The following is a 15,000-nucleotide window of genomic DNA, read 5'->3' as shown; positions in this document are numbered from 1 at the left end:
CATGGAGATCTCTGTATCTGTCTGTCTGTCTGTCTGTCTGTCTGTGTCCCACATGGAGATCTCTGTATCTGTCTGTCTGTCTGTGTCCCACATGGAGATCTCTGTATCTGTCTGTCTGTCTGTGTCCCACATGGAGATCTCTGTATCTGTCTTGTCTGTGTCCCACATGGAGATCTCTGTATCTGCCTGTCTGTCTGTGTCCCACATGGAGATCTCTGTATCTGTCTGTCTGTGTCCCACATGGAGATCTCAGTATCTGTCTGTCTGTCTGTCTGTGTCCCACATGGAGATCTCTGTATCTGTCTGTCTGTCTGTGTCCCACATGGAGATCTCTGTATCTGTCTGTCTGTGTCCCACATGGAGATCTCTGTATCTGTCTGGCTGTGTCCCACATGGAGATCTCTGTATCTGTCTGGCTGTGTCCCACATGGAGATCTCTGTATCTGTCTTGTCTGTGTCCCACATGGAGATCTCTGTATCTACCTGTGTCTGAAGACTGTGAAAAAGTGGATTCCCACTGAGGGGGATTCCCAGAGCAGTGGATTTAAAGTACACAATGTGAGCCTCTGAGAGACGTAGTGGAGTAGAAGTAAAAGTGTTGGAAGTACAAATACTATATAAAAACCCTCGCACGCTGCTTGTCATACAAAAATAACCATCATTAGCATGTTTTTCTTCAACGTGAAATAATGGGAGCCAGGTATACCAGTTGTTGCAATCACTAAAGCAATCCTGAAGCTTAAAGCCCACTGGGACCTCTATCTGGCACGCAGTAAGCAGGGGATACGCATTTAGCATCCATGCCCGCCAAGCACTCACCGTCACCGTGCAACTGAATGTATGTGGACAAGGTACAAGCAAATAATAAGCCACATTTGTTTGGGTATTTCAAGCTTCGCGATAATCTACATCCAATTGTTTGTACTAGACGCATCAAAAACATTACTCAAGGAGAGTATAAGGGGGTGGAATACATCAAGTCCAAAACACATTATTGTGTATAGAATCATCACGTACAGTAGGAGCTACACACACTGTATTTGTTATGAGAGTCAGTTAGCAGCAGTTGTTTTCGTCGACTAAAACTAAGACGAAAAATGTTCATCGACTGCCTTTTTCCACTGACGAAAACGAAATGGTAACTAAATGAAAACTAAGCTATGGTGACTAAAACTAAGACTAAATATACTGATGATTTCGTCAACAAATAAAAACTAGACTAAAATGTTAGGAAGGGACCAGTGGACTAGAGATCCAGTATATGTGGTTTTACACTACACATGCTGAAAATAGCGGATCTACAAGCTCACAACGCGTCATGCTGCAACGTGTTGTGAGCTTGTAGATCTGCTATTTTCAGCAAGTGAAAAAAAAACAGTCATGACTACATGTCGAATGACAAGACACTGAACCCCAAATTGCTCCCGATGTTTCCGCCGCAATCGGTGTGTGAATGTGTGAATGTAAAGCACAATCTATGTAAAGCGGCGCTATATAAATGCACCATTTACCATTAGAACCACTGACATAGAAACATAGCGTTTTCTCCGAAAACTGTCATAGTTTAGAAGAATCGTCCTCGTTAAATCTGCAACACAATCATATGCAATAGTGCCGATGTGCTCCAGCCCTGCTTCATCCCCGTTGTCAGCGGCTAATGGGACCTTAAGGCCTGAACAACGTTGGAGACCCCTGGGGTCCCCAGGGTTAATCCAGACAGGCTGGTTTCAATTCAAATACACACTAAAGACCCCCAGAACCTGTGACTGAACAGTGAACCGGGGGGCTGAACTAATGGCTGATTGATACTTCATCGCACACGGTGGCGTCGCTTCATGCAACAAAACCGATCGCATGGCTTTGGAGCGTCTGTTGTGCAACACTCCATGTGATTTAATGGTCAGGACGTCAGTTTAGCCGACGGAAATCTTAAAACGTTTATAACTTTTGATCTAAAATCATTCCGTCCAATTCTAAGAAAAGAGTCAGACGGCCCACCGCGGTCCCGTCGCTAGTCGCGGTAGAATTAAATCATACCTCCCGTTGTTGTCGATCGTCTCTAGAGTGTTTTGGCTATACTTCTAGCTACTTCTAGCTACTTCCGGTATTTGATGGCTCCCCATCAAATACCGTATCGACTTCAAGATCCTTCTCCACACATTCAAGGCCATTCATAACCCCCCATACCTGTCTGACCTTGTCCACACGTCAACATCCCCACCCGGTCTCTCAGGTCTGCCTCCTCCCTCACCCTGAAGGTCCTCCCAGCCCGTCTCTCCACCATGGGGCTCAAGGTCTGCCTCCTCCCTCACCCTGAAAGTCCTCCCAGCCCGTCTCTCCACCATGGGGTCAAGAGCCTTCAGCCGCTCTGCCCCTCACCTCTGGAACTCCCTCCCCTCCCCCTGACATCAGAAACATGGACTCTATCACTATATTCCAAACTCCTGTTTAGGCAGGCATATGGCTGACCTCTGCTGCAAGCTGTGCCCTAGTTTTGTTTTCCTTTTAACTGTTTTTAACCTGTACGGAGACTTTAACTAGGTACAGACTCAGTGAGCACAGTCTCGCGATCGAGAAAGGCCGTCATAGGCAGACCTGTATCCGAGAGAAGACAGACTATGTACCCACTGCACACAAAATTAAGTGGAAACCGAGCTACACTTCCTAACCATCTGTCCATTGTACCAAGACATCAGAGACACATACTTCCCACAGATTACAACCACACACAGAGATTTTGAAAACATGACCAATGACAAAAAACTCAACAATGTGCAAACACAGCAGCAAGATTTGTGAGTTGCTGTGATAGGAGAAGGATATCAAATGGAACACAACCACCCTAAAGACTAATCATTGTGTATATTCCTGCACTATACCTGCATCGAGTGACCTTGGTACATAGAATTTGATCTATTGAAGATTCTGACCTTCAAATGTACATCATTTTTGTTTTGATTGTATTGCTGTATTGTTGTATTGTTCTTTCTGCTTTGGCAATGTAAACGTATGTTTTATCATGCCAATAAAGCCCTTTGAATTGAATTTAATTGAGTGCTTTGAAAGGCGCCTTATAAATACAATGTATTATTATTGTTATTAAAGGGCAGAACCCAGTGCACTGACCTCAGGGAGACCACCGGAGTCTCTGGCGAGGCCGCCGTCGCTGTCCCCCTCCGAGAAGGACCCCGAGTCGTCGCTGGAGTTGGCCCCGTTGGCCCCGTTGGCCCCAACGTCGTACCCGCGCTGCTCCTCGCACTTGATCTTGGCGCGGCCCTGAGAGAAGAGGAGCTCGGAGGACGAGGAGGCCTTCCGCTGGTCGCCTCCTCCCCCCAACGCCAACGCCACGTCGAACTGCGGCGGCGGGGGGAGGCTGGAGGACGGCGAGCTGTCCTCCAGGTAGGAGAAGGACGAGCAGGAGCTGGACGTACGCGTCCTGCTGCTCATTGGCTCCAGCAGCAGGGAGGAGGAGGAGGAGGGGGGGGGGAGGGGGGGGGAGGAGGAGGAGGAGGGGGGGAGCAGCGGGCTGACATCTTGATGAGGGGAACGGCGGTGGAGGACGGGAGGAGGGAGGAGACGGGAGACGCCGACGACAGCGAGAGGAAGCTCTCGGCGAGGAGGAGAGGAAGAGGCCCTTCCTGGACATCCTGAGGAGGGGGAGGAGGGGGAGGAGGGTCCCGTTCCGGCAGGAACCTCCGCTCGGCGTAGCCGCCGCCGCCGCGCTGCTCGCCGCCCACCGCCGAGGAGAAAATGACGCTGCTTCGGCGGTCCAGGAGCTCCGCCTCCTGCTTGTTGGAGAAGCCGTCCTGGGAGGAGGAGGAGGAGGCGGTGATGTGGTGCGCGAGGGGAGGTGACGCCGCCCCCTTGTGGCGGGGGTGGTGGTGGTGATTGCGGTCCCTGAGGAGGCCCTGGTCGCGGACCATCCCCCGGTAGTGGCTCAGGGAGAGTCTGTCTGAGAGCAGCTGCTGGATGGTGGAGCCGACCGGCGCCATCAGGTCCAGCCCGCCCCGCTGGAGGTAGGAGCGCAGGCAGGAGGACGGCCCCCCGGCCCCGCCCCCAACGCCGCCCCCCGGGGAGTGCTGGCCGCCGCCCCCCGCCACCCCCCCCTCCCCTTCCTCCACCTCCAGCTCCATCTCCAGGACCTCCTCCTCGGCGGCGGAGGAGGAGGAGCCTAGCTCCGGCGGCGGACAGCCGCCCCGGTCGTCCATCCTGTCCTCCTCCTCCTCCTCCTCCCGTGGCGCCGCCGCCTCGTAGCCGAAGGGCTCCTCTTTGATCCGGGAGGGGGTGAGGGGGGGGTGGAGGGGGGGGAGCGCGGCCCGCGGACCGCCACCGCCGCGGTGGTGGTGGTGGTGGTGGTGGTGCCGGCGGCGTCCGCTGGCGTCCGCGAGCCGCGGGCTGCGCGGGCGTGCGGAGGGGGGGGCTGGCCGAGAGGTCGCGGTGGTGTTGGTGGTGGTGGTGGTTGTTTTCTCCGTTGTGCTTCATCGTGTGTTCACCGTCCAGCTGATACTGATACTTCCTGTACTTGGGACACCGTAACCCCGCCTCTCCAGGCTCCTCCTCCTCCGACTGAAACTCCTCCCCCTCGCCGTCGGGAACGTCCATCATGGACGTGACGCCGAGGTCGTCGCCGAGGCCGCCGTTGTCACGGCCGCCGTCCTCGTTGTCGTCGTTCTGCTGCAGCTGCGCCTGCAGGAAGCGGAAGCAGGAGTCCTCCAGGTTGTGCACGCCCAGGAAGTCGGCGCACAGGATGACCTCGCGGATGTTCTGCCGCGACAGCACCAGCTTGGCGGTGTAGGCGAACTGCAGCAGCGGGGCGAAGCCTTCGGCCGTCACCTGCAGAGGGCGACAGTTCCACACGCGTTAGAGAGGGAGAGAAAAGGGTCAGTTTAAAAGCTAAGACGAAATTTTTTCGTTTTTCCAGAGACGAAAACTAAATGGAAACTAAGTAAATATATTGACAATTTCATCAACAAATAAAAACTAGACTAAAATGTTAGGAAGGGACTAGTGGACAAGAGATCCAGTGCTAAAAATAGAAGCTTGTACAAGTTTGTAGATCGGCTGTTAAAACAGTGTTAAAACAGTCATTATGACGGCATCAAAGCCCACTAAAGCAACTGTAGATTTAGTCGACTAAAATCTTGTGAAATTTACACTAAATAAACACATTCCAGGTGACATTTGTAGAATCGTCCTTAGGTCTAAATGTCTCAAGGTGGCTTATGCAATTCGTAAAGAAAATAATACAAATAAAAATACAGTTTCCACAATGAAGTATATCGGCATTGGCCAGTGCCTCAAATATATTTCTGGTCGAATCCATGTTCGAATTGAATTTGAATTTATTGTGTGTGTGTGTGTGTGTGTGTGTGTGTGTGTGTGTGTGTGTGTGTGTGTGTGTGTGTGTGTGTGTGACAGATGGCTGAAGCGGAGATGACACCATCTCTCCTCCAGTCAGTCAGTACTGTATCCACACACACACACACACACACACACACACACACACACACACACACACACACACACACACACACACACACACACACACACACACACACACACACACACACACACACACACACACACACACACACACACACACACACACACACACACAGTATCCATGTTCTCCTGTCGTCCTCATCTCTGTCTCCATCTTCTCCCTTTGCTCAGATCCCTATAGCCCCCCCCCCCCCCCCCCACACACACACACCCATACCATCACCTACATGTGTGTGATGTGTGTGTGTGTGTGTGTGTGTGTGTGCGTGCACGTACGTAAGTATGCGTTGCTGTGTGTACGAGCACATGTGCATCTCTGCATGTGTGTCTTGTGCACATACTGTAGGTGCAATCGGTGTGCACGTGCACAGCATCAGCGACGCTGCGTATGAGCAGTCTATTTTCAGCTGGCATCAGCAGCCTCCTCTCCTCTCCTCTCCTCTCCTCTCCTCTCCTCTCCTCTCCTCTCCTCTCCTCTCCTCTCCTCTCCTCTCCTCTCCTCTCCCCTCCCCCCCCCTCCCCTCCCCTCCGAAGTTTACCTCCTCACTCATTGTTTGGGTCGGGAGCTTAGTGCTTACAGTTCGGGAGTCGGCTGTCTGTGTAGATCATGACTGATCATCGCGCCGCTCTGACCATCCAAGTCTGAAGGGCTTATTGGTGGGTTTTCGTGAACGATCGTTCTTTGAACACTGGGCGTCAGGCCAACGTCCAATGTTTTTATCAATGGAACGGGCAAGCACTGCGGGATGTTTTTTTTCCCCTCCACTCATCCTTCCAGCAAGTCGCACCTGTGCGACCTCGTTAAATTTTAACTTGCACGTTAAGAAATTAAGTATCATACAGTATGCAACCTATTAAGTCGCACGCTGGAGCCCTGGTGTGGGGTACAGTGGGGGCTGGTGCTGGTGAAGGAGTGTGTGGGGTACAGTGGGGCTCATGGCGTTCGTGGAGCGCTATAGCGCAGTGTGGAGAGTTTGACTCGTGAAGCGGCCGAGGCGCTTTGCTGGCGATTATGACTGAACGAGGCGGAGTCAAAGAGACATATTAATCAATGTGACAGATCTGGGCCATTATATGCTAATGTCAGCCAGCTGGGATCACCGGGCCGCTCCCGCAGACGCCCGGCGTACGTACGGAGGCAACAAAACCCAGAGACACACTCGGATGTGTCCTGTGAACATTCACACACCCGGATGTGTTCTGTGAACATTCACACACCCCGATGTGTTCTGTGAACATTCACACACCCCGATGTGTTCTGTGAACATTCACACACCCGGATGTGTCCTGTGAACATTCACACACACCCGGATGTGTTCTGTGAACATTCACACACACCCGGATGTGTCCTGTGAACATTCACACACACTCGGATGTGTTCTGTGGCGCAAATCTTTGAATATATATTCTTTCAGAGCGAATGTTTTTAACTCAAATCTTTGCTTCTGGGGGGGTCCCTGGAACAACATATTTTCAGATGGGAGATGGCGGCCAAATGCAGATATTTTTTGAGGTCCTAGATATGAAAATGTTGACATAGTAATTTTTTCAGAAAAACCGTCAGGATTTGGAAGGCATTTGTAGAATTCTCCTCAGGTCGAAATGGGTTATTGGGACTAATCGATTCGAATTTTTGAATAATAAATAATGATTAAGAAAAACAATCATCGATCATTTTAATCAAAAAATATTACCACCAGCGCCCAAGTCTATGCTTTCACATCGCTTCAATCTGTCTGTGTTTATGTGTGACTGAAAGAGAGGGAAGAGAGAGAGACACAGAGAGAGAGAGAGAGAGAGAGGATACTTGAGGGGAAACTTCAACCAATTTATTTTTTCTTTGACTTGATTTGATTTGATTTGATTCGTTAGTCGTCAAGGTTAAAAGAAAAACACATTTGACATGCTTCTCACAGAAATGTCAAGGATATAAAATACTGTCACAATAAAGTCAGTGACTAGTTTCCATTGTACTTAAATCCCTTTGTTCTGATGTGGGAGTATCAATAGTTAGGCTATAGTGTGACGAAAAAAAGTACCCTGCAGTCTTTTGTGTGACTCTGTGCAGAACACACGAGTCAAGACACACAAGACACACGACGTCACAACATCACCATGTCAAAACGCCATGTCATTGCTTTTCTATTAGAGGCCCACATGGAATGAATAGCTTTCTGAATGTGTTTTATTGTAGATTTATATATATTATTACATATCGTTGCTGTCCAGGAGAAAGTCAATTTTTATAAATCAGTGCTATTGAACACCCTTCACACTTCAGTGATCCTTGCGGATCTCGACTATACGTCTCGTTCGTTCCTGACCGCATCACTGTCGTGGCAATAATCACGTTAACTCAATGTCTGCCAACGACCTAATTGACCTCTTTTTTAGCAACTCCCACAGCGCCAACGACGTCTTTGTCGTCTTTTTCAGACGGGTATAACATTGGACCAAAAAAAAGAAAAAAAAAAAAATCTTTTTTTTTTTTTTTTTTTTAAACAAAAAAATGAAAATTTAAATTAAATAAAAAAATGTATAGAGACTGGCGCTTAGGGACTTTTTGGCACTTCTTAAAAGCGATGAATGAGTTAAAGGAGAGAATTCCATGATTTCTTTGTAGTCGTTACGTCCCCACCAAAGAGGTCCAGGTGTTTTTTTTTGTGCAAAAGCTCCTTATTGGCTGTTTCCCCTACCATAAGCCCTCAATGAATTGCATTGAATTGAATGGGGCTATGGGGTGTTGTGCTAATTCGCTTATTTCCATCGAAATAAGTAGTAAAGTGTGCCTCTTGGGATATTATTTACATTATGAAGAGAGGATATACAAAAAAACAAAAATTAACGATGGAAATAAGAGAATTAGCACAACACCCCATAGCCCCATTCAATTCCAATTCAATTCAATTCAATTCAATTCAATTCAATTAATTGAGGGCTTATGGTAGGGAAAACAGCCAATAAGGAGCTTTTGCACAAAAAAATAACACCTGGACCTCTTTGGTGGGGACGTAACAACTACAAAGAAAGGTAAGAAAGCCTTCTAGCATAGAATTCTCCTTTAAAACCTCTCTCGTGTAAATATTGCTTAAATATAAATTTGCTGCCAAAAGCGTCGTCTCACCTTATCCGGCAGGCTGATGACGGGCTCCGCCTCCCCGCGGCCGCCACCGCCGGCCCCGCCTCCGCCCCCGCCGTGGCCCAGCAGCGCCTGCAGGAAGTAGCGGCTGCTGGCGGCGAGCACGGCGCGGTGCGCGCGCACCTCGCGGCCCTCCACCAGCACGGTGAGGTCACAGAGGATGCCGCGCTGCCGCTGCTCCTCCAGGCTCAGCAGCACGTTGGCGCAGTGCACCTTGGACTCGTACACGTACATGGGGGGCGGGGCCGGGGGCGGGGCTTGGGCCGCCGCTGGCGATGATGGCGATGATGATGATGGCGGCGGCGCCGCCCCCGACGCCACGTCGACTCCTCCTCCTTCTCTTCCGCAGCAGGCGACGCCGCCGTCGCCGCCGGCGTGCTCCTCGCCTGCCGACATCCCTTCCGCTTGTACCCTGAGAGAGGGGGGGAGAGAGAGAGATATATCAGAATCTAGAATCATCAGCCGGGGCGCCTGATGGAGGGGAAAGGAACTGGTTGGAATAACGTGTTCCTTCCACGCGCTATACGTCCAACCAGGGAAACTCCCCCCTGTCAGGTGTAAAGGAGCAACTTGGACACTCAGGCATGAAGGAAGCATGAGTTCAAGTCCGTTGCTCTCCCCTTATCTCCCATATACAGTATATGGGGACTAGGTTGGTGGAGGGTGTGTAGAGCCCAGGATCACATTAGATGATTGACACAGGGGTGAAAAATGGGTTACAAAATCGTGGGATAAAAAATATATTTAATAAAAATAATCTAGAATCAGAATCTAGTTTACTTTATCAAGGGAATGTGTGCAATATATTCTGTTTTGTGTATGTTAGGTGTTTCATGGTGTTTTTTCCTTTTCGTATGTGAACGTGTCTGTTATTTGTTTGTATGCAGCTGTGACTCTGTCTCCTTAGACACATTTCTCCCAAGGGAGACAAATAAAGACAACCTTGAATCTTGAATCAACTTTAGGAAAAAAAAGAGAAAGGGTCTGGAGTGCGTAATGTCCCAAAAAACAGAGGTGTCATCAAGTGATTTGGTAAACGGATAGGTGGCGTGGGAAGTACCGCCCATCCTGAATGAGTCCAAGATGACCGCGCATCAGTGATGCTTGCGGAACTCGACTACGTCTCGTTCCTGACCGCATCACTGTCGTGGCAATAATCACGTTAAACCAACACCCTCTCGTGTAATATTGCTTAAGTATACAGTATACAGTGTGGTGATAAGAGGTTTCTGTTCAACAGGAACTACATTAAGGAAATAAAAGCCAATACAAATGTAGTAGCCCAACTAAAAAAAAATAATAATAATTAAAAAAAAAGGAAAAAGAAAATATCATTTGATGCACCGTTTGGTTGACAGAATCGTGTCTTATTTGATGAATTTGGTGTTGATGTGCATACATGTTCTGTCCCAGGGTGGACGCTCCGTCCAGCGGCAGCTCCGGTGACTCCAGGCAGCAGCAGCGAGCAGGGAGCTGGAGGGAGCTGGGGAGGGAGCTTCCCTTTGTGTTTGATTTCAATGCTGCAGCACTTAAACCCTCGCAGACAGCTGAGCATGCAGTCTGTCGGTCTGATCTGCCCTGCCTGCGCTCTCACTGTGCGTGTGCGTGTGTTCGTGCATGCATGCGTGCGTGCGAGTGTGAGTGTGTGTGAGTGTGTTCGTGCGCGTGCCTGTGATTCTTCATGAGCATGATTGCGACTGTGTAACTTTTTTTTTTCTGTCCTGGCTGTGCCTGCCTACCCATGTGTGTAAGTGTGTGTGTGTGTGTGTGTGTGTGTGTGTGTGTGTGTGTGTGTGTGTGTGTGTGTGTGTGTGTGTGTGTGTGTGTGTGTGTGTTTTTGAGTGTGTGTGTGTGTGTGCGTGTGTGTGAGCTCAGCCAGTGCTCAGGGAGCTGATTTCTGCTGATTCATAGCTTTTCAACGGGCAGCGCCCAGCGTCAGGGCCAGCGTTAGGCCCAGCGTCAGGGCCTTTGCTGCAGCGCCACGCGCCTTTTATGCCACCCCCCGTTGGCCAATCATATCACAGCTCTCCAATATCCCAGTATCCCACCCCCCCGTTGGCCAATCAGCTCTCCATATCCCACCCCCCGTTGGCCAATGATCTCACAGCTCTCCATCAGGTCCCGAACTTGAAACATTCTGTATAATGACTCTATACTTTGTACTTGTGGGCATTTTTAAGTACATTTTTATATCAATACTTAAGATGATTTATTTATTCCGGACTTTTATTCCGGACTTTTACTTGTGACTACATTGTAGTTAGGGATGCACCTAAAGGGAAATTCTTGGCCTACCATTGCTTAAAGCTACCTGATTTATGGCAAAACTTAACTTAAATAACAATCACTATTATGGGTCCGTAAAACATTGATTCAGCTCTTTTGAATGCATTAATTGCATACACTATTCTGTGATATATTATCTGCCTATTCAGGCCAAAACCGAATAGGCTAAAAAAAACGAATGGAAAATTCTCGTCGGGGACTGCGACTGCAACACTCTATGTGGCGACTTAGCAATAAAAACAGCTCTGGAAATCGATTGGAAAATAGCAGAAGAAACCCAGCGCCATATTGGTCTGTGAATCAACCCGGCTGTTCACACTATGCAGGAGTTGTATCTCCTCCAGCCAGGAGTTCTATCTCCTCCAGCCAGGAGTTGTATCTCCTCCAGGCCAGCTATGTGGGATTTTTGCCCACAATGAAAGCAGGGTGAGTTTTTTCAGGAATACTCTGGGATGGGAGTGGAGTGGGGAGGGCACCGCTATCGTAAATAAAACCCTTGCCAGATGTTTCATCATCCTGTCTGCTGTGGTGTGTGTGTGTGTGTGTGTGTGTGTGTGTGTGTGTGACATATTTCACCAGCATATATTAGCCTGACAGGCTAGCTTACATGCACATACGTGTCTGTCTGTCTGTCTGTGCGTGCGTGCGTGCCTGCGTGTGTGCGTGTGTGCGTGCGTGCGTGCGCGTGACGGTGCGTGCGTGCGCCGAGTACGAAAAAGAACATGAAAAAGAACATGAAAGGCTGAAATAAATATGTAAAAACAAGCTTTCTGCCCAACAGCAACGATATATTTTTAAATAAAGTTGATGAAGCAACTTCACAAGTTAAGACCGACCTCTACTTGACCTGGACAACCCCCCCCCCCCCCCCCCCCCCCACCAACCCAGAGACACTTCCTGTTTGCACATCTTCACTGCATTAACACACGTGCCATTTCCTCTCTCCAGGAAGAAGGGTGCAAATGTAACCGAGTACATTTACTTAACTACCGTATAGGCCTATTACTTAAGTACAGTTTTGAGGCATTTGCTGAAGGGGTGACTCATCTGAACAGATCATTTTTTCCACATCTCGGTAGACATGGGGCCTGTGTTGTTTTTGTTTTTTCACCACTCAGTAATGAGGGCTTTATGCCTTTTTACAGCCCAATTTCCTCAAGACTCTTCAGTTCAGATGGACCATTAACCATTTATTGCAAAGCTATTGCATTTAGTATGGCGGTGTGGCTCTGCTCATGTGCTACAGTATCTCAGATTATCTGTGCACGGAGACACAGCTCTAAACAATTAAGTACATTTTCCACCACTGCTGAACAAGCACAGAGTCACAAGGACAGAGTAGTGACTGCTTAAAAAGAACACCTGATTGAATGTGGGTGTGAGTGAGTTAGCTGGCAGTGAATGCGAGTGAAGGGAGTGGACATGGAGAGAGACAGCTGATTTAAAGGAACAGAATGAACTGGTGGGCACAGATCTTGTTTTTGCTTAAATGTAAGTCGCTCTGGATCAAGAGCGTCTGCTAAATGCATTCTCAGTCACCTGAGGAAGGGTTGCTCTTATAATACTATATAGCACTCATTTTAATACAAGCATCTCCGTCATTGGATGTGCTCTTTTGACCGCAATCTCCGACTATTATTTCCTGATGTCATTCCTCCCATAGATTGAAATGAAAAAGAAAAGAGTCCCTTGCATTATTAGCACTTCTCCTCCACGTAGTTATTCAGGTATTTCCTTTAATTTGGTCAACCGCGGCGGGACGGCGGCTTGAAAGAGCTCGAAGACAAGAGCGCCGTTTTTACCGTGGACACTGATGTGGACATAATTATGGAAATATGACATCCATTTAAACGTGACTTTCATTCCATCCAGATGCTTCTGATGCGGACGAATGGAAACGATTATGCGAAACAATCGCAAATTAAGTTCAAATGATTGCAATCAGTGGATTAACCCATTTTGGGCGGGAACGCCTTTTTGGTGTTAGCATCATGTTATGCTTTAGCTATTGAAAAATAGCAGATCTACAAGCTCGTAGCGCGCCACCGAGTGGCGCGCTATGAGCTTGTAGATCTGCTATTTTTAGAAAAATCGAAGAACGACCGACATAGAAACAAAGCTTTTTCAGAAAACTGTCAGGATTCAGAAGAATTATTTTTAGAATCTGATCTCAGGTCAGAATGGATTAATAGTGACGGGCCTGCATGGCTGACCTCGAAGGTGACCTTTCACATGCCACGCTGACGACGTCGGTTATGATTAGAACCGATACCTACGGTACGGCGCGCAGCCCTCAGCGGTGCCGACGCCGCGGTGTGGCAACGCATGGCTCATGCCTTGTTTTTGGGGCGGTGGGTGTCTCCACTCAGCTATGTGTGTCCCCATGTATGTATGTATGTATGTATACGCGTCCCAGCACGGAATGAGCACGGAAAGCTGCGACACGATTTTACTCTGTCATTTCTCGACCGTTTCGGACGTGGGAAGGCTCGCCGGAACGGGGCCGGCCGGGCCCACCTGCCCCAATGTTCCTGACCTCATGTCAGTTTTGAGGTCAGTATCGTGATCTTCATATATGGAGACATATATGACGCGTGACAATGTCACGAGGCGTGATGTCACGAGACGTGACCATAATATGGAGGCGTGATGTCACAAGGCGTGACCATATATGGATGGAGGCGTGACTGACGGGGGACGCAGGGTTTTCATATTAAACTGCGACCAAAAAAAAAAAACGAGAACTTTTTTTTAAATGTCACAATCCCTTTAACCCATTCTGACCTGAGATCAGATTAAAAAAATGTCTTCTATGTCAGTCGCTCTTCGATTTTTCAAAAATAGCAGACATACAAGAAGTATATCTATACACGCATTACAGGAACACAGCAGACAGAAGGCCATGGGGGGGGGGGTAGTAGTAGTGTAGTAGTATAGCCTCGTGAAGACATAACAGGAGCCATAACTATGAAATATTGAAGCTGCTCCGTTGTGCCCACTTTATGCTCATACATACAGTACAGTACAGCACTGAGGAGCAGCAACGTCAGCATTAGATTATCGAGCGTCTGCTAGGAGCTCCGGGCGCCATTAGCATAGCCCTGCGCGCCATTAGCATAGCGCTGCGGGCAGCCGCGCTATGCAAAAGGTAAGCAGTTCTTCTGCTGTGTCGCCGACTGAGAAAACTATGTTGTTCTACTACTCATCAGGGGGGGAATTAGCCCATTTGGGCGAGAACCACCTTTTGGTGTAAGCATTAAGTTATGCTTTATAGCTATTGAAAAATAGCAGATCTACAAGCTCGTAGCGCGCCACCGAGTGGCGCGCTACGAGCTTGTAGGTCTGCTATTTTTTTGAAAAGAATCGAAGAACAACTGACATAGAAACATAGCTTTTTTCAGAAAACTGTCAGGATGTGTAGAAGTAGAAGACATTTTTTAGAATCTGATCTCAGGTCAGAATGAAAACTTGTCATGATGTAGAAGACCTTTTTTAGAATCTGATCTCAGGTCAGAATGAAAACTTGTCAGGATGTATAGAAGACATTTTTAGAATCTGATCTCAGGTCAGAATGAAAACTTGTCAGGATGTAGACGACATTTTTATAGAATCTGATCTCAGGTCAGAATGAAAACTTGTCAGGATGTATAGAAGACATTTTTAGAATCTGATCTCAGGTCAGAATGAAAACTTGTCAGGATGTATAGAAGACATTTTAGAATCTGATCTCAGGTCAGAACGGGTTAGGCTCTCGGCCCTCAGTGACGATGGGAGAATGTACACAGTAGTAGTAGTAGTAGTAGTAGCTTCAAGGTTCAGGGCCGTGCGACTACAGTCTCATGGGTTCCCAGAACAAAGTCTCCCCCCCCCCCCCCTCCCCTCCCACTCCATCCGCAGAGGATTTTATGCCGTTTCATGCATTCTGCCGATTGCTCCGAGCCGCCAGGGCCGTTACACAATGAATGAAAACACGTGATAAGACTACCGAGACCGTGTGTGTGTGCGTGTGCGTGTGCGTGTGCGTGTGTGTGTGTGTGTGTGTGTGTGCGTGTGTGTGTGGGCGAAGTACAACA

The 15,000-nt window shown here is 48.5% G+C and overlaps 1 protein-coding gene across 1 annotated transcript in view; it reads right to left on the bottom strand.

Annotated features, from left to right (window-relative positions):
* LOC308329129 (transcription regulator protein BACH2-like) overlaps nucleotides 1-9,037 on the bottom strand; it is a gene marked incomplete at both ends in the record, with an annotated part of 22,468 nt that extends 13,431 nt beyond the window's left edge. Inside the window, 4 exons of the mRNA XM_080783336.1 lie at nucleotides 3,127-3,439; nucleotides 3,532-4,395; nucleotides 4,508-4,833; nucleotides 8,627-9,037. Coding sequence (XP_080639462.1) covers nucleotides 3,127-3,439; nucleotides 3,532-4,395; nucleotides 4,508-4,833; nucleotides 8,627-9,037 — 1,914 coding nt within the window. The remainder of the gene's footprint in view (nucleotides 1-3,126; nucleotides 3,440-3,531; nucleotides 4,396-4,507; nucleotides 4,834-8,626) is intronic.
* Nucleotides 9,038-15,000: the final 5,963 nt, after the last annotated feature.

Source organism: Protomyctophum bolini (genome assembly GCF_963924005.1).
Source record: "Protomyctophum bolini genome assembly, chromosome: 15".
Lineage (NCBI taxonomy): Eukaryota > Metazoa > Chordata > Actinopteri > Myctophiformes > Myctophidae > Protomyctophum > Protomyctophum bolini.
This window is presented reverse-complemented; position numbering and strand designations above follow the sequence as displayed.